This window comes from Pelophylax lessonae (assembly GCF_965119305.1).
Source record: "Pelophylax lessonae genome assembly, chromosome: 8".
NCBI lineage: Eukaryota > Metazoa > Chordata > Amphibia > Anura > Ranidae > Pelophylax > Pelophylax lessonae.
The window spans coordinates 146,986,252-147,006,640 of NC_138775.1; the positions used below are offsets into that span (position 1 = coordinate 146,986,252).

Here is a 20,389-nt window from a genome sequence, read left to right on the forward strand (position 1 = left end):
GGGGAGTTAGAGGTCGATAACGAAGTGGTAGAGCAGGTACAGAAAGTGGGTCCCAAAGTCAGGTGCTTTTTAAGGGCAGAGTTCCCAAAGCACCAGGCTGCCCAATGTAGGAGAATGACACTCTGTAGTTGCTCAATTTGCAGCCACAGGTCAGAGTGTCTACACTAATCAATGAATCTCCTCACATTAGCTGCTTGATAGTATTTATGTATATCAGATACCACAATGTCACCATGTCCTTTGGGAGGAGTTAGAAAGTCTGGATCTGGGTCTGGGCCCCTATGGGCCCATATAAATCTGACAAACAGAGCATGAGTTTGCTTGAAAAAGAAGAGGAAGAGGAATATGAATTGGTAAAGCTTGAAATAAGTACCTAAGTTTGAGTTAGACAGACATTTTGTTGATGTTGCAGGAACCGAACAAGGAGAAAAGGCCTTGATTCCATTTATGAAGTAAGTCACGTATTTTACTAAGCAGGGGTGGGAAGTTCAACGCATAAGTTTGGTTCAAATGTAGGTGCCCAGGTATCTTAGGGCTGTCAAAGTCCACCTTAATTTATAGTTGGCCTTTAATTTGGTATGAGGGTATCGCAATACCCTTGATTTGGATAGGTTTATTTTCAGATTACAGAGGGAACCATATTTTTCAAGTTGGGGGAGCAGGTTTGGCAGAGATATAGTGGGTTTGGTGAGCGAGAAAAACATATCATCTGCGTAAGGCAAAACATTATAATGAGCATCTCTGATTCAGAGGCCAGAAAAATTTAGGTCGAGTCTGACCTTAGAGAGAAAAGGCTCCTGGGAGAGGGTGAAGAGAGGAGGCAAAAGGAGGCACCCCTGCCTAGTACTGTTGGAGATGGGGAGGGGCTAGAAACACATTTTTTAATATACAAATAAAGGAATTTTAAAATTTCTTACAATCAGATGGCAGCAGTACTCCATTGCATCAGTGGTAATTTTGGCAGCAAATTTTCGATTCAGTTTTAGTTATAGTCTTTTGACTAAAATGCCATTTTTGTTTTAGTCGTATTTCAGTCTTTTGACTGAAATGCGATTTTAGTTTTAGTCGTATTTTAGTCATCTGAATTGTTTTAGTTTTAGTCATATTTTAGTCGACTAAAATCTCCAGTACATTTTAGTCGACTAAAATCTCATGCATTTTAGTCAACTACAAATCGAATAGGTTTAGGTTAATTGTAATGCATTATTTAAACATTTCTCTAGCATTTCCAAATGAATTGTATACTCCTGGAGTAAAAATCGAATAATATGTATTATAAGGTTTGAACACGCACTACAGACACAGATTGAGCCCCGGTTCACACTAGGGCGACCTGTGAGGCATTGCATACCAGCTTTTTTTTATGTATGCCTTTTTTGAAAAAAGGAAGTACCCAAACAATCTGAGGTGAGTCTGCATCTGATACAAAGAATTTACTCTATAGGTTTTACTTTTTTTTTTGTTTATGATATACATTAATTTAGAGGGTTACTATTCCTCTCTTTCCTGAAGCAAGTCTTATTTAAAATGTAGTAATCGCTGGGATATAGACACATGGAGTTTCTCTTTACAATTTCAGCATTAAAAATATGGTGATGGCATATCGCCTGGAGAAAGATTTGGAGCAAGAAATGCATATGGTATTTCATAAATGTACAACTGAAAACACATGGGGGGGGGATTGAAAATGTTGTTTAAGGCTGGCCATACACTATACAATTTTCTTGTTCAACTTTCCTTTAGATTTACCAAAACCATGTAATATAGGGTCAAACCTAAACACTTTCAATTTGTATGCAATCAGGCAGGCCCTTGCACTACATTAAAAACAAACAGGTGTGGCGCTGAAGAAATATTGAATATAAACTGCAAAGTTCTTATCAACAGACAGTCCAAATCTGTATCATATATTCCAATAGGAAAAAGCGACAGGGTGCTCCAAAAGTACTTCAAACTTCAATCACCATGTGTAAGGAGAACCGCCACCACAAGTAAAGCTGGCCTCTTACCATAATGAATTGACCCCCATTACAGAGATCAATAGTAGCCTGTATGAAATCCAATAATAGACCGGTATCAGAGCCTTCATCGACCGCTTCACTCCCAACGGTACAGAGTTACATGCAAAGAAGAGGGACAACTCCCATAGCATAATACTGCATAAACCGCTTTATTATTATCACAATGACAAGTGGCAACTCACGTTTTGAAGTAAAAGTACAGGCATGTAAAGTTCAAACAGACCGGAGCTTCCCTGCAGCTTGTTTCCTGCCAACAAAATGGCCACCGCGTCTCCCTCGTGGACTCAGCATGACGCACCGCAGGCTCCTCCTACGCGTTTCGTTATAGGTTAACGTCGTCAGGGGGTGTGGCCTGCGGTGATCGTCCGTCATTTATACGCTGAGAGGCAAAGGGGAGGGCTGGATTAAGGGCAGGTCCCGACCCCGGAAGTAAAGCGCTTGATACGCAAACAACCAGGGACAGGAAGAGCATATCTGAAGAATCATGGCTATTATAGTACGGACCGTGCGTGTCAAGGAACGGAACCAGAACTAAGCCATGTACAAACCACGACCATGGAAATACAATATGCGATTCACATGCATACCGGCACACGGAATCACAATTAATCATACAACATATCCAGATACAGATAATTCAGGTATATGTCGAGAAGGTCGAGGAGTGTACCATCAAAAAAGGATAATTGTACTTCAAGCCCAAACGGCTAATATAGCCAATATACGAGAATGTTCACAATGAGCCACAAGGGGACATTGGCGCCATCTTCTGGCCACAGAACAAATCCACAGGGAACTCCGACATACCATATAATAAATAAATATTATAAAACAAATGACAAACAATTACATAAAAACTGTTAAAGGGAAAAAAAATTCTATGCATTTCAAACATATAGCAAAAATATTAAAAAAGTTTTAATTAAAAACAGGCTATAAAGGAGAATTGATTGTGAACATCATTCAAGAATTGTTGATAAAAGAATTGATGTCCCAATCTATATTGAGCCCATGGGGGGCATAAGATTTAAGTCGATATATCCAGCTGGTCTCTAGTCTGGAAACACCTCTCGTTAGATTACTACCCCTCCAATCACCAGAATATTTGTCAATCCCCATATACATGGTGCCTTTAGGATCACTATTATGGCATGAGGCATAATGCCTTGACACGCTATGCTTGGGGAAGGCCTTGATGATATTGGCCACATGCTCGTTCAATCGCACATGCAATTTGCGTATCGTGCGGCCCACATAATCTAGGCCACACGGACAACGCAACAAATACACAACATATCGTGTAGAGCATGTGATGAAGGGTTTTATCTTAAACTCCTGCTGTGTAGCATTTGAGCGAAAGGATTCTACTCTCCTCGATCTGCATATGTTGATTTTACATATTGGACACTTCCTACATGGGTAAAAACCTCCTCTTTGCTGGAAAAAGGAAACTGTCCTCGGAGGATTCACGATGTTTGGGGCTATCTGGAGTCGTAGTGGAGGCACACCTCTAAAGATGACCTTCGGTGTGTCTGGTAGGATTGATCCTAAAACACTGTCACCCTTCAAAATGTGCCAGTGCTTCTGGATTATCTTCCGTACCGAGAAATGCTGAATAGAGTAGGAGGAGAAAAACGCATGCTGAAAATCATCATTCTCTCTGCGTACTCGAGGCTGTAAAAGCTCCTCTCTGTCACGGCTATCAGCCCTTAACAGGGCTTGCTGTAACTCATCCTCTCTATAACCTTTCTCCAAAAATTTAGACTTCAGTATAAGAGACTCACGCAGAGGGGGGAGGCGGGTCCGCAACAAAAAGAAGGCGGCGCTAAGGGATAAGGGTTTGTTCAATCTGAGCTCTGCCCCCCTATCCAATGCCGAAAAATGTGTATTAAATCACGGACTCAAATATGCCCCTCCTCGTCCCCTTAGTAAATTCGATACGTTTATCGATTTACAAAAATACGTGCGCAAGCTAAGTATTAGGAGACATATGATGGGGAATCCCATTGTTCCCAGGTTAAATTATACCATGGGAGTCAGAAATACCCCCTTCTCAAATGCCTCCCTCTTTAACCCTCCAGGCCCCATGGCCCCGACGTTATCCGTTTTTCGGGACTCGGTGGCCAGGGATCTGGATCGGTTGACCTTAGCAAAAACACACCATAAACGTATGTTCGATGAGGGTCTACGCTCTCTTACTGAGCGGAAAGACATCATTGTAAGGCCAGCCGATAAAGGGGGGGGGTATTGTTATTTTGGACACCTCGGCATATAACAGGGAGATGATGAGATTGCTCTCCGACCGAGATACATACATTCCCCTTGGTGGGAATCCTACTATGGCTTACAAAAAAGAGCTGGTACAACTGGTTGAGGATGGTTTTCAGCGAAAGTTGTTAACTAAGAAGGAGAAATCCTTCTTGATCCCATCCGCACCGAAAGTGCCCATCATGTATTACCTGCCCAAGGTGCACAAGGATGCGGTGAACCCACCCAGGGAGGCCGATTGTGAGTGGCATCAATTCAGTTACCTCCCGGGTGGGTAAATACATTGATTTTTTCCTGCAGCCCTTGGTTACCAAGACCCCTTCTTTTTTGAGGGACTCAACTCAAGTCATCAATACCCTCAACGGTATAGAGTGGAAGGACAGTTACACCTTGGTCACGGCTGATGTGTCCTCCCTCTATACTGTGATTTCACATCAACATGGAAGGGAGGCAGTTGAATACTTTCTTGATCAGGGCACTCTCCTAAACTTTCAAAACCAGTTTATTTTGTTATTATTGGACTATGCTATGGCCCACAATTATTTCTGGTTCGGAGGAACATATTATAAACAGAATAAGGGTGTGGCCATGGGCGCAAAATTTGCGCCCAGCATGGCCAATTTATTCATGGCCAAGTGGGAGGAGGATGTCATCGGTGGCGTTCCTAGGCCGGAGATCATTCTCTGGCGGAGGTACATCGATGACATCCTCCTCCTTTGGGATGGTGATACGACTTCATTGGACAATTTCATTTTGATGCTCAATGACAACGATAGGGGCATTAGACTCACTCATGAGAGCAGTAAGACAGAAATTCACTTCCTGGACCTGAATATAAAAGCGGTGGGTAATACTTTGGAGACCTCCACGTTTTTTAAGGAGACTGACAGGAACGGATTTATCGATACATCTAGTTGCCACCATGTATCATGGCTCAAGTTCGTTCCTGTCAGTCAGTTCCTCAGGTTAAAGAGGAACTGTTCCAACAGGTCAGATTTTTTGCGTGAGTCTCTTATACTGAAGTCTAAATTTTTGGAGAAAGGTTATAGAGAGGAGGAGTTACAGCAAGCCCTGTTAAGGGCTGATAGCCGTGACAGAGAGGAGCTTTTACAGCCTCGAGTACGCAGAGAGAATGATGATTTTCAGCATGCGTTTTTCTCCTCCTACTCTATTCAGCATTTCTCGTTACGGAAGATAATCCAGAAGCACTGGCACATTTTGAAGGGTGACAGTGTTTTAGGATCAATCCTACCAGACACACCGAAGGTCATCTTTAGAGGTGTGCCTCCACTACGACTCCAGATAGCCCCAAACATCGTGAATCCTCCGAGGACAGTTTCCTTTTTCCAGCAAAGAGGAGGTTTTTACCCATGTAGGAAGTGTCCAATATGTAAAATCAACATATGCAGATCGAGGAGAGTAGAATCCTTTCGCTCAAATGCTACACAGCAGGAGTTTAAGATAAAACCCTTCATCACATGCTCTACACGATATGTTGTGTATTTGTTGCGTTGTCCGTGTGGCCTAGATTATGTGGGCCGCACGATACGCAAATTGCATGTGCGATTGAACGAGCATGTGGCCAATATCATCAAGGCCTTCCCCAAGCATAGCATGTCAAGGCATTATGCCTCATGCCATAATAGTGATCCTAAAGGCACCATGTATATGGGGATTGACAAATATTCTGGTGATTGGAGGGGTAGTAATCTAACGAGAGGTGTTTCCAGACTAGAGACCAGCTGGATATATCGACTTAAATCTTATGCCCCCCATGGGCTCAATATAGATTGGGACATCAATTCTTTTATCAACAATTCTTGAATGATGTTCACAATCAATTCTCCTTTATAGCCTGTTTTTAATTAAAACTTTTTTAATATTTTTGCTATATGTTTGAAATGCATAGAATTTTTTTTCCCTTTAACAGTTTTTATGTAATTGTTTGTCATTTGTTTTATAATATTTATTTATTATATGGTATGTCGGAGTTCCCTGTGGATTTGTTCTGTGGCCAGAAGATGGCGCCAATGTCCCCTTGTGGCTCATTGTGAACATTCTCTTATATTGGCTATATTAGCCCTTTTGGGCTTGAAGTACAATTATCCTTTTTTGATGGAACACTCCTCGACCTTCTCGACATATACCTGAATTATCTGTATCTGGATATGTTGTATGATTAATTGTGATTCCGTGTGCCGGTATGCATGTGAATCGCATATTGTATTTCCATGGTCGTGGTTTGTACATGGCTTAGTTCCGGTTCTGTTCCTTGACCCGCACGGTCCGTACTATAATAGCCATGATTATTCAGATATGCTCTTCCTGTCCCTGGTTGTTTGCGTATCAAGCGCTTTACTTCCGGGGTCGGGACCTGCCCTTAATCCAGCCCTCCCCTTTGCCTCTCAGCGTATAAATGACGGACGATCACCGCAGGCCACACCCCCTGACGACGTTAACCTATAACGAAACGCGTAGGAGGAGCCTGCGGTGCGTCATGCTGAGTCCACGAGGGAGACGCGGCGGCCATTTTGTTGGCAGGAAACAAGCTGCAGGGAAGCTCCGGTCTGTTTGAACTTTACATGCCTGTACTTTTACTTCAAAACGTGAGTTGCCACTTGTCATTGTGATAATAATAAAGCGGTTTATGCAGTATTATGCTATGGGAGTTGTCCCTCTTCTTTGCATGTAACTCTGTACCGTTGGGAGTGAAGCGGTCGATGAAGGCTCTGATACCGGTCTATTATTGGATTTCATACAGGCTACTATTGATCTCTGTAATGGGGGTCAATTCATTATGGTAAGAGGCCAGCTTTACTTGTGGTGGCGGTTCTCCTTACACATGGTGATTGAAGTTTGAAGTACTTTTGGAGCACCCTGTCGCTTTTTCCTATTGGAATATATGATACAGATTTGGACTGTCTGTTGATAAGAACTTTGCAGTTTATATTCAATATTTCTTCAGCGCCACACCTGTTTGTTTTTAATTTTTATGGGGATCTATTGTTCTAATTCTAGATCTATGTGTTGGCAGCTCATTTATTTACTGTTGGATTTTTATTCATTTACTTTTTCAGACGTGCGCAACATACCTCACCATTTACCTTGCACTACATAGTTAAAGGTAAATCTAAAGGAAATTGAATAAGAAAATTGTATAGTGTATGGCCAGCCTAAGTAGCTAACCTTAAAGTGATCCAACACACAAATGCGATACTTGCTCTCTATAAGCCCAAATAAATGAGAGTATTATTATTAGTATTAGGATAGAGTTTAGAGATTTAGAAGAACGGGTTATACCTGGAACTAACTTGCATACAGGAGTGATTTATGAAGAGATAAACAAAAATATTTCCCATGGAGTGATAGAACTAAAAAAGCTGAAGAAAAGGCACAATTATAGAAAATGGAACAGAAAATCAATCAAAACTTGAAAAAAACTGAATAAATTTACAGAAAATTCACAATTTAATAAATTTAATGAACTATTGAAAAAAGATTTCTGAGATATTTAAAGCCGTGTTCTGAACCCCCCCCCCCTTCCGGAAATGAAAAGTCAATTTTAATATTAGGACACTTACCTGTCCTTGAGTCCAGCGTTGTCAGCACCGCAGCCGGTGTTTCCATTGGTTGTCAGATGCTGCCGCTGCCATTGCCCGTAAGGGAACCCGGCAGTGAAGCCTACTGCATATGTGTGTAGCGGTCTGCGCTCTCTTACTGGCCTAAAAGCATAGGGAGGAGGAGGGAGCCGAACTTCTGACGTACCTCACTGCAGGCAGGTCTGACGGAAGTCAAAAACAGGTACCCGCTTCCCCCGAAAGGTGCCAAATGTGGCACCGGCGGGGGGGGGAGGAGACAGATAAGCGGTAGTTCCACTTTTGAGTGGAACTCCGCTTTAATTTAACTGGCAGTAAGGGGAAGAGAATTTGGAGATTTGGTTGGGCCAGGCATACACGGTTCGAATCATTAATGAACGGGTTGAATTTACCAAGCTAGCTGATTGATCAATCAACTTGGGTACAACCAGCCTGCTATAGCCGCTAGCGATAATCACTGTCTTCCCCGCCGGGAGAAGACAATGGCTCAGCAGGAGGGATTCCCCTGTCAGCACAGTCTGTGTTGATGGGGGAATCATGCTAAATATTTTCCTGCAATCAAAGAAATTAGAAATTTGCTATTTGCACCGTGTATGGCCTGCCTTAGCAATGTGTCTTGTGTCAACAAATTATTCAGAAAAGTGAAAGAAACTGGAGTTTAAAGACACTTGTGACTTTGTTTAGAAGAAAAAAAGGAAGGAGAAAAGGGACAGGATATATAAATAGAAAAGACTGTGCGAAAAACAGGAACACTCAGGGGCGAGCAGATAATAAAAGGAGAAAATATTATCATTGTTAACCAGACCTCATTTTAATTAAATTCTGAACATATTCTTCTGTTAAAGAAGGTATTAACTTTTGCATCAGTTATAGGTGGTGAAGAATTTGAAATTTGCAAAGATTTCCCCTATTTCTCTGCACAGTCATGATTCATCAGAATAAGAAAAGAGCTCCCCCTGGTGATAGCAAGGAAAATTATGAACAGGAAAAAGCTTTAGGCTGGCTTCAGACTTATATGAATTGGATGCGGATTTTCCCCACATCCAATTCATATGACAGGAGAGTGTGACCAGCTCTCAATGGAGCTGATTCACACACCTCCCGGGCAGCCGCAGACCGCATTTGGAAAGGATCCTGTGTGTCTTTGGCTCTGAAACAGGTGCAAATTCAGGCAGAAATCTGGACATGATTCACACCTGAATCCAGTGAATAGGGACACACCAGATCCCTGCGGCGACCCGCGGCCACAGCATGTGTGCAGTGTTAAGCGTCAATGGCATTTTCACAGTGACGAAAACTAAACTAAAAGTACACATTTTTGTCCACTGGCAAAAACTATGATAAAAATCAAGTCCATTTTAGTTAACGAAAGAAAACGTGACGAAAATGTGAGGCAGGGACGTTTGCTAACTTCCCGTTTTCACTGAGCTTCGCCTGCTTCCGCTCCCAGCAAGCAAGCGAGTTGAAGTGACTGTGTGCATCACCAATCAAAATACGCTTTTTGCGATTTTTTTTTTTTTTTTTACCAAACATATGGTAAAAAAAAAAAATTGGCCTAAAATGTTAAAAAATTTTGATTTTTACATTTTTTTAGGGGGCAATTTCATATAAAAAAAATGTGAAAAATATCGTTATTTTTGCAAAATTGACGCTCTTTTTTTGTTTATAGCGCATGATCAAAAAATCGCACAGGTGATCAAATACCACCAAAAGAAAGCTCTGTTTGTGGGAAAAAAAGGACGTCAAATTAGTTTCGGTACAGCATCGCACGACCGCGCAATTGTCCGTTAAATTCACGCAGTGCCGAATCTCAAAATAGGCCCTGGTCAGGAAGGGGGTAAAATCTTCCGGGGCTTAAGTGGTTAATCTGAATCTGTTTGTTCAAACCTTAATACCATAAATAATAACATGATACAGTATTAGTTTTTTTTTTACTCCAGGAGTATATAATGAGTTTGGAAATTCTATAGAAATACTTAAATAATGCATTACAGTTTAACTAAATACATTCGATTTTAGTTGACTAAATTTATTTTATTTGACTAAAATGTACTGGAGATTTTAGTCTAAAATACAATGACTAAAATGGGACTAAAACTAAAATGCAATTTTAGTCAAAGACCATGACTAAAATTAAATCAATTGCACATGAAAGAACATTTTGACAAGTGTCAGATACAGTAGATGAAGAGGAAATAACAACAAGTAGACCAGCCTTTTTCAGCCGGGTTGGTGCAGCACCCTGGGATGCCTCCTGAAGTCGCCAGCGGAGCCAAGGCATCCTGGTTGAGAAAGGGGGTCAGATCAGACTTCACGTTGTCACAGCAGGGGCTCAGGACAATGAAATAAAAGCAGTGGAAAGAGGAGGCAGCTTCCTGGGCCCTGAGCTCTCCACCTCCCCCTACAAGACAGTACCTGACAGTGCAGTACCCGTGTGAGTATCTGTGTACCCCAAATTCTTGGACCCCACATTGTGCTAGAATCGCACCAAAGTAGTAAAGAAACCTTTTTCAAAATGGTTTCATGCTGAGTTGCATTGATGTGAAATGGGTACCATTGAAAACAATGAGATTTCCATTGTCATGTAATTCTGCGTGACTCAAGTCACATCTGAAATTGCACTAGTGTGAATGGAGCCTGAGGTCAGGTTCACACATGCAGTGTTAATTTTGGCATCTAATTTTGATTTAGTTTTAGTTATAGTCTTTTGACCAAAATGCCATTTTCCTCCTCAGGAAGACTTCCTTTACAGTCGGAGGACAGATGACCATGTATACTTTATTGTCTTTGGATGGATGATTGATTGTTTGCCTGATTTGATCACCTATAATTTAGTGGTCCACTAAATCTGGTAAGGGGATTACCTTTATCACATAGGGTGTGAAGTTTCCTTCCTGGTTTTCCAGTCACCCTCTTCTACTATCGGTTTGTGGTTCTCCTAGGAATGGTGGTGTTGTTTACCCTTTCTCTCCTGGATTTGACCACTTATATGGACTCTATATTGTTTGTGTATTAATCACATATACTATCATTTTAGTAATCAGTGTTCTTATCTGTTGTGATTAGCGCTGCATTATTTGTTTATTACCAAGAGTGCATTACATACAGAGTGCAGAGTTCGGGAGTGCGCTACGTACATGGTGGGGGTGTCGGCATCTGCACTGCACCCCAGGCACCGACATCTCCCTTGTCCCCATCCTGTACATTTTTCGGGCTTGTTCATTATAGCAGCAAGGTCTGCTGCTCCCCTGCTCACATCGCTTTTCAGAGGGATTTGACAGGCAGTGAGGAGGCAATATGTCGCCATCTCACAACCTTTTTTAACCTCTTAAATGCAGCATCACCATGCCACAATGCGGTTGCAGGACACTTGCAGCGCATCCAAATTTACCTAGGGGTACATTTCAAGCCGTAGCAACAGCATGTGTATGTCCCTATCTGTAGCCGCTGCAGCCAGCTAAAGGGGGAGCAGTTGAGGGTTGTAAAAATGTTGCTCAATTGTGTGGTTTTACTGTCCCCCAACCTCTTGAGTGAACAAGCCTCAATTCACATTTGTCCAGCTGCGTGCTGCATATAGGGTAGCTCATTTATTTCAGTGGGCTTCCTTACCCCGAGAAACACAGGGAAAGAACCCATTTTTTAAAGTCAGGTTGTTATTACTGTCTGTGCCCTACATTAGGGACATTTACCTTCCCTATTTGTCCTGTTTACTTTTGTCATTGAAAGTGGAAGTAAAAGAAAATTCAAAATTTTGGGTTGGTTCCCAGAAAAGTAATAGAGGGGAAATCTTCCAATGGGGACACTAGTTCTGGTGACCTGGGGGTCCTGAATTTCCTAAATTTGCAGAGATTTTTTCTCAAATCTTGTTTGGCTATGGGACAGGAAGTTAAATTAAATCTCCCCAATGGGGCACAGGTGGCAAAAAAAAAAAAAAAAACTACAGGGGGTAATACCCTTCCTTACTCTATCCAAAATGAAAAAAAAAGTTTTGCCTACAGTTCTACTTTAATAAATAATGATGGGATCAAAAAAGATACCAAAGGCCATGAAGTGCAGTTGACTCAAATGACCCTCAGGTTGGAGAAGGAGTATTTGACATGGCTGTCGACTCAGGACGCTTTAACTAAGGTTCTTAACTCAAAGGCAGAGAAAAAAACGTTTTTTTTGCAAGGTTACATTTTATGGAGATTGTTATTGTTAGACCATCAGCCGCTGGTATAGGAGCATTGAACCTGCCCACTGGCCATGTAGTTATTACTTCTTGCCTCTTTGTCCTCCATTCCCTTGCCATGTCTGTCAGCCTCCCAGAGGCTACGCTTGCAGGCTCCTTTCACTTTGACAGAACTACAGGAGGCAAGCGGTGTATATTTATATCGGGTGCCTGGCCTGCTGGCTGGCGAGCTGTAACTCCGGTCTCTCTTCTCCCACAGGCCAGTACCGCGAGGAGCAGACAGCGCCGGCAGGGTCATACAGGAGTGAGGAGGTAGAGGAGTTACGCTACTACCATCTAGTGGTGGTAGTGCGGTAATGCCGCTTAAGTAATGGGAACGGCGTTACCGCAGAGGGAAGAGTAATCAATTAGATTACTAGTTACCCGCAAAAGTAATGGCGTTAGTAACGCTGTCTACTTTAGCGCCGTTATTCCCATCACTGGTTGGGATGCACATTGGCATTTTGGGTAAGACATGTTGATGACGCGCGTGGAGAGGTAGAAAGGTGGATTTGACAAAGTTATTTGAAATGAATGAAAACCCATATACTGTAAGTACCGTGTTTCCCCGAAAATATGCCTGGGTCTTATATTAATTTTGGCACCAAAAGACACAGTAGGGCTTATTTTCGGGGTAGGCCTTAACATATAATGTGCTGTCTTCTCTCCCCCTCTCCCTCCCTGCCTGTCAGGAATCCCCTGTGTGAACCGAGTAAAGTTACATAGTTACATATAGTTACATAGTAGGTGAGGTTGAATAAAGACAATAGTCCATCCAGTTCAACCTGTGTAGGTGTGTGTGGCTGTAATCATCTCACATACCCCTGAATGTTCTGATCCTTGAGATGCAAGTCTAAGAGTCTTTTGAAAGCCACCATACTACCCGCAGAAACCACCTCTTGTGGTAGAGAATTCCACAATCTTGTAGCCCTAACAGTAAAGAACCCCCCACGTTGCCTGAGGTTAAAACGCTTCTCCTCTAATCGCATTGTATGCCCTCGAGTCCTCATGCAATCCCTTCGAATGAACAGCTTTTTTTCTAAGCTGGGATCCCCATTAAGATATTTATAAATTGCTATCATGTCCCCCCTCAGACGTCTCTTCTCCAGGGAGAATAAATCGAGCGATTGTAGACGCTCTTCATAGTCAAGGTCCTCCAATCCCCTAATTAGTTTAGTTGCCCTTCTCTGGACTCTCTCCAGCTCCAACACATCCCTCCTGAGGACTGGCGACCAGAACTGGACAGAATACTCCAGATGCGGTCGGACCAGAGTTTTATAAAGTGGAAGGATTATAGTCTTATCTCTGGAATACATCCCTTTCTTTATGCATGCTAATATTCTGCTGGCTTTGGCAGCTGCCGCTTGACATTGCATGCTGTTGCCTAATCTATCATCAACCAAGACTCCCAGATCCTTCTCCATTTTTGATTCCCCCAAGGGTTCCCCTCCTAACGTGTATTGTGTTTTTATGTTTTTAGTCCCCAAATGCAAAACCTTACACTTCTCCACGTTAAACCTCATTTGCCATGTCGTTGCCCACTCTGTAATTTTGTCCAGGTCATTCTGTAGGATATCTGCTTCATGCTGTGCAGTTATTGCTCTGGCCAATTTTGTGTCATCTGCAAAAACTGATATCGAACTACTGATCCCGACCTCAATGTTGTTTATGAATAAATTGAACAAGGTTGGTCCCAGGACTGAGCCCTGGGGCACCCCGCTTACTACCTCAGACCAGTCTGAGTATGCGCTGTTTATTACCACTCTTTGGACACGCCCTTTAAGCCAATTCCGTATCCAAGAGCAAACCCTGCTGTCGATACCTGCAGACCTTATTTTATAAATTAAGCGCTTGTGGGGAACTGTATCAAACGCCTTAGCGAAATCCAAGTACACCACATCCACTGGTCTCCCCCTATCTAGCTCACAGCTCACCTCCTCGTAGAATGTTAATAGATTGGTTTGACAAGAACGCCCATTTGTAAACCCGTGCTGATTACTGCTGATGATGTTGTTGTCTTTAGCAAACTCTACGATATAGTCCCTTATCATCCCCTCCAGAAGTTTACATACTATTGATGTCAAACTGACAGGCCTATAATTTCCCGGGATATGCCTCTGGCCCTTTTTGAATATCGGAATCACGTTAGCTTTCTTCCAATCCCCTGGTACATCTCCTGTCCTAATACTGTCAGCAAAGATCAGGAACAGTGGTCTGGATATAACCTTACTGAGTTCCTTGAGTACTCTCGGATGTACGCCATCCGGGCCTGGTGATTTGTTTGTGTTAAGTTTATCCAGCCTTTCCCTGATTTCACCCTCTGTTAGCCATAGTGGCAAGTCCTGTGTATTACTACTAACCATACAGTCATGGTCAGTGTACCCCTCCGTTTCCTGTGTAAAGACTGACGAGAAAAAAGCATTCAGCACGGTTGCTTTTTCAGTGTCCTCTGTAACCATCCTCCCATCATTGTTAATTATGTGTGCAATATGCTCTGCCCTAGTTTTTTTGCTGTTGATATATTTAAAGAATTTCTTTGGGTTTTTTTTACTATCCTCCGCTATTTGTCTCTCAAAGTTGATTTTAGCCATCTTGATTTCTTGTTTACTTTTCTTATTTGCCTCCTTGTATTGCTCGAAAGTCGATACTGTGCCCTCTGATTTATACTTCTTGAAGGCCAATTTTTTTCCCCTAAAGTTTTTTGACGCTACGGTTTAACCAGCCAGGTTTGGCTTTGTCTCTTCTAAATTTATTTCCCATAGGAATGCACTGCAAGATGCCTTTGCCCAATATGTTCCTAAAGCATTCCAATTTTTCCTCTGTGGTCAGGGATCCCAGGGTTTGGTCCCAGTTTACCCTTTCCATCAATGAGTACAATTTTGGAAAGTTTGCCCTTCTGAAGTTTAGGGTTCTTATGTTCCCCACTTGCCTTGTTATATTTTTATTTTTACTAAATGTGATCATCCTGTGATCGCTAGAGCCCAGGTTGTCCTGGACTCCTACCTGCGAGATTAGGTCTGGGTCATTTAGTGATCAATAGATCCAGGACTGCATTTTCTCTAGTCGGAGAATCCACCAACTGTGACATGTAATTATCCAGTAAGGTTTCCGTGAATAGGCGGGCCTTCTGTGAGTGTGTAGTCCCCTCGTCCCAGTCAATGTCGGGATAATTGAAGTCCCCCAATATGATGACTGATCCCAATTTTGCCACTTTACTCATTAGTGCTAAGAATTCCAGCTCTACCCCCTCCCCTTGGTTAGGTGGCCTATAGCAAACCCCCACAATTACTTTCCCCTTTTCTCCTTCCCTATGGAGTTCAACCCACACAGATTCTAAATCCATGCTCATCCCATCCGTAATGTCACTCCTTTCTATCACCTTTATATTGTTCTTGACATAGAGACATACCCCACCCCCTCTTTTTCCTACCCTGTCCTTCCGGTACACCGAATACCCTTGGATATTGGCCAGCCAGTCATGTGAGGGGTCGAACCAAGTCTCTGTTATTCCCACAAGGTCTATGTCCTCCTCATGTACCAACATTTCCAACTCATCCATTTTATAAGCTAGGCTCCTGGCATTAGCATATACCCCTCTTAGTTTTACGGAAGTTAAGCGCAATTGGTGGTTATGTTTATTCCTGTTTGGTCTGAGATTTTCCCGCACAGACCTGCCAATTGACATTGTGGACCTACTGTCGCTGCTGACCCTACAGCTGCCTTCAGTCCTCTGCTCCCTCCTGACTGACTCTACTTCTGAGCCCTCCCCCCCGTCTCCTAGTTTAAAAGCCCCTCCAACTTGGTGGCCATCTTTCTCCCCAAAGGAGCTGTACCGTCCCCATTAAGGTGCAGCCCATCCTTACTAAAGAGCCGGTAGCCGACTGAGAAGTCAGCCCAGTTCTCCAGGAACCCAAACCCCTCCTTCCTACACCAGTTCCTCAGCCACTTGTTAAGTTCCCTAATCTCCTTCTGCCTCTCCTGTGTGGCTCGAGGTACAGGCAGTATTTCAGAGAAAACCACCTTGGAGGTCCTTTTCCTCAATCTATTACCTAAGTCCCTGAAATCGTTCTTAAGGATCCTCCACCTACCTTTAACTTTGTCAAAAGTGTTTGTAAAATTCTAGAATTCACTCTATTATTAGTATATCATGTCCAATGTGTGTATTCCTGTAGTATACTTGTGCCAAATACCTTCCTTACAGCGCCGCTCAGTGCTTCCGTGACCCCCCCCTGGAGCTCTCTTCTCCTAGTATTATATCATGTCCAATGTGTGTGTTCCTGTATTATATTTGTGCCAAATACCTTCTTTACAGCGCTTTCCGTGATCCCCTGGAGCTCTCTTCTACTCTCTGAGCACTGCAGAGGGGAGGGGCTGAGATCCCCCGCTGACAGCTGGGAGAAGAGGAGGAGAGCAGCGGGAGATCAGCTGTGCACTGAGCTGTGCTGTACCGAAGGTATTTGACACTATTATAATAGAGAAACACACACATTGGACATTATATAAAACAGTAATAGAGTGGATTCTAACATTTTACAAACACTTTAAACTAAGGCTTAAATTGCAGCCCTCCCCGAAAATCACAGTAGGTCTTATTTTCAGGGTAGGTCTTATTTTCCGAGAAACACAGTATTATAAATAATTTTTGCCTAAAGTGCTCTAATTATGAGAAGCCAGTTGGTTTGAAGTGAATACACTGCTATGACTGAAGAAACATAGCTAAGTGGAGGAAAGCAGGGTGTAGAAAAATGGCCTCTGAATAATTTGTCATCTGGTAGACAAAAGTTATTTGATTAAGGCCCCTGTCACACAGGCGGACCGTTCAGATCCGCCTGTCAGTTTTTTTGGCGGATCTGAACGGTCCCCCAATGCATCACTATGGGGCATCATATGTCAGCGGAGACATGTCTGCTGACATCCGATCCGTCAAATCTGGATGGATGGAAACCCTATTTTCCGTCCGTCCAGCAGATCAGATCAGATGGGATCGGATGAGAACGGACAGATGGTCCATTCCCATCCGATTCCCCCATAGAGATACATGGCGACCCAACAGCTCTGTCTCCGCACACAGCGCAGAGACACAGCTGTCATCCTCCTGCTCAGCGGGGGGTTGGGGGATCAATGCCCCGCTGAGAAAAATGGAGTCCGCCTGACGGACTCTGCGTGTGAAAGGGCCCTAAAGGTTGGAAAGGTTGGAAAATATATTTAATAAGATCTTTTATAAGATATTCAATAAGATCTTTTATTATTGAGAGACCGCACAAGCAATACATAGAGTAAACTGTGCATTTTTGGATTAATGTATTTTGATCAAATTAAATGAAGTCATTATGATCACCATATAAATGGTCCATATAATAAACTCAAAAGAAAGGTGCCTACTTCAAGATTATTGCAAAAGATAAAATGGCACATGGGTTGTGTTTGCAGAAAAAAAGGTTTGACCTCCACATACAACAATGGTTCTTTACCGTAAGAGTTGTGAAAAAGTCTGGTTCTAGATAATTCAGTGGCTTGCTTAAAATGCTGTATGTGTTTGTAAATGCATTAAATATAAATTACAATGTTCTATTTATTTTTAGAAGAAATACCATTGTAGGGAGTATCTGATTGAATTTAGGGATCAGAAAATATTTTTTATCTGTTGAAGGAAATTGGATTATACCTTATAAGGATTTTGCCTCACCCACTGTTGGTTTAGGGTTTTGAGAATGCATTTTTTTTTTTTTTGTTTTTTTGTTTTTTTTAAAGAAAATATAAAGATTCACAAGAAACACAAAAACGAGATGTAGTTATTTTGATGGGTATCTAACTTGATGAATGGACATTATTTTTCCACTATATTTTTCCACACTGGAATACGCAGTCAGAATTCAATTGTGTGCTTGGATGGCAACAGCTTAGTCCACATACACTGCACAAACACAAAAAAGTGTCAAACCAGAGATCCTGCACTATACCACCACTACCTGTGTAATGCTACAGTGGGAACTTGTTTGTGTGCCTAACTTCAATGAGGATACTGCAGAATCACTGGCTCCAGAGCTGCCATTTAGAACTAGCCCTGCCTTCGCTTAAATGTCATTTTTTCAGTTGATATATCAGAGCAGATGACCCTCCATGAATTTAATATGTATTTAAAATCTATTTTATTGGGCAGCAATATGTGATCATAAGATCCTTTTAATAACTAATAGCACCACAATGCAACTCACAGAATGATGTGCTTTACCTTGTGCTGTGGTAATGCATTTTACTGCACACACAATGGTGTGCATTTAGAATATGCATACTATGGACCTGGGACCTGGGCACCACAAAAAAATATATATATATTAAAAATAGCACTGTAATCTATTTCCATTTCAGTAATGACAGCCCACAGTAAAGATTTCCTTTAAAATACATCTAAACCTAAACCATTATTTTAATAAAAATATTTTTTAACAAGAATTTATTTTATTATTATTATTAGTTTTGGGTATCGTAGTACATGTTTTAAATTGTAGTTCAGGTTGTTGTTGTTTTTTGTTTTTCTGTGCCCCATTGATGTTTCCCTTCATTTCTCATTTTGTAAACAACAAGAAATGAAAGGAAATCTTTTGAAAGTGAGGAAAGTCCCCTTTTAGATAGCTAGCACCTGGAACAAGTGTTTCCACTGTAATACTGGAAGAGAAAAAGTTTTTTTTCTCTAGGTAAACTTTTGTATAAAACATTTCTAAATCCAAGTGAAATTTCCTCACACTGTATGTCTTTTCTAATAAGTATTTTATAAGTATTAACATATGTCCCAATTTGACTTTTTGCTGTCTCTCTATAATTTACAGATGAAGAAAATATGACATGTACAACACCTGTGCATATTCATGGAGAATTATTGAAAAATACTGAAAGACATATTAATCTAATGTGCTTCACCAACCTATATGAAAGAGACTACATTTTCCTCATGCTGGTGGGTTTTGTCATATTTGGCTCCGGTACAGTCGTGGCTTGGATAACTGGTGTCTGTATTGTGATCTATGACCGACTGTGCGGCACCAGTGAGGACGATGAGGATGAAGAAGATGAAGAACCTCCTCCACCCCCAAAACCAAAGAAAAAAGAAGAAGAAGCCTAAGCAGACACAAACAACATGACAAATCTGTTTTCCATCAGATTACATAATTTTCTTTGATAGCTTTGAAATCTTTAGGTGTAAGCTAATTATCAAAACTATAAAACAAATTCCGTACTCCTTGTTTATGTGAAATTGATACAATAAACTGTAAGAGATTCTATGTTCCATAAAATGGAAACTGAATGAAAGTTATGTAAGATGCTGCTGTGTAAGTGATTTCTACTCTCGATATATGGATTTCTGCTTGCCTATTAAAAACTGACCATACTAGGCATGATAACACATCCTGGTCAGTTCTCTAGCTGTACTGGGCACTCTGTGTGCTCTCCTCCAATTATCAGACTTTTCCTGACACACACCCACTGCTCAACCAATCACTGGGAAGCTCAATGTACTGCTCTTTCGCCTCCCCCGGCTTTTATGCAGCTGAGAACAGAGGAAATGTGATCACTTATAAAAAAAAATAAAGGGGGAAAAAAGGAATTTATAATGTTTTTTATAACTATACACAACTTTCTTGCCTTTAATTTCTATTTTATATTGAATGGGTTGTTTTACAAGGTGATCATTTACAATCACTTTAACTGAAAAGGTTGACTAAACCAGTAATGCTGGTTGTTATATCCTTGCACTTCAGCCCACTCACACTTAACCTGGCATAGATGGATCGAAATTCAGCTGATTCAGGAGGGACTGGCTGATTTTCATACAGTCCTTGGCCGTTCCTGTTCCAGAGAAGTCAATCTAATGATGGACTTCTCCAAAACTGGCTTGTTGGAAAATGTTTCTTTTATCAGTGCTGCAGCCTGCAGAGACAAGTTAGTTAATGTACGAGTGCAACCCTAATATGGGGAAAAAAGATAAGCTTTGCTCCACCAAACTGACAGAACAAGGTAATGTGCTCCACCAGCCTAAAGGAACAAGATAATGTAAGCTGTGCTCCCCCTACCTGATGGAACAAGGTAATGTAAGATGTCCTCTACCAGCCTGGTGGAACAAGGTAATATTAGATGTGCTCAACCAACCTGGTGGAACAAGGCAATGTTAGATGTGCTCCACCATCCTGGTGGAACAAGGTAATATTAGATGTGCTCCACCAGCCTGGTGGAACAAGGTAATATTAGATGTGCTCCACCAGCCTGGTGGAACAAGGTAATATTAGATGTGCTCCACC

General features: G+C 41.8%; 1 protein-coding gene across 1 annotated transcript in view; it reads left to right on the top strand.

The window, feature by feature from the left end:
- The window catches only part of LRRC52 (leucine rich repeat containing 52), a 189,841-nt gene extending 170,562 nt beyond the window's left edge, over window positions 1-19,279 (top strand). Inside the window, exon 2 of the mRNA XM_082266087.1 lies at window positions 18,923-19,279. Within this exon, the coding sequence (XP_082122213.1) occupies window positions 18,923-19,215 (293 nt within the window). The 3' untranslated portion in view covers window positions 19,216-19,279. The remainder of the gene's footprint in view (window positions 1-18,922) is intronic.
- Window positions 19,280-20,389: the final 1,110 nt, after the last annotated feature.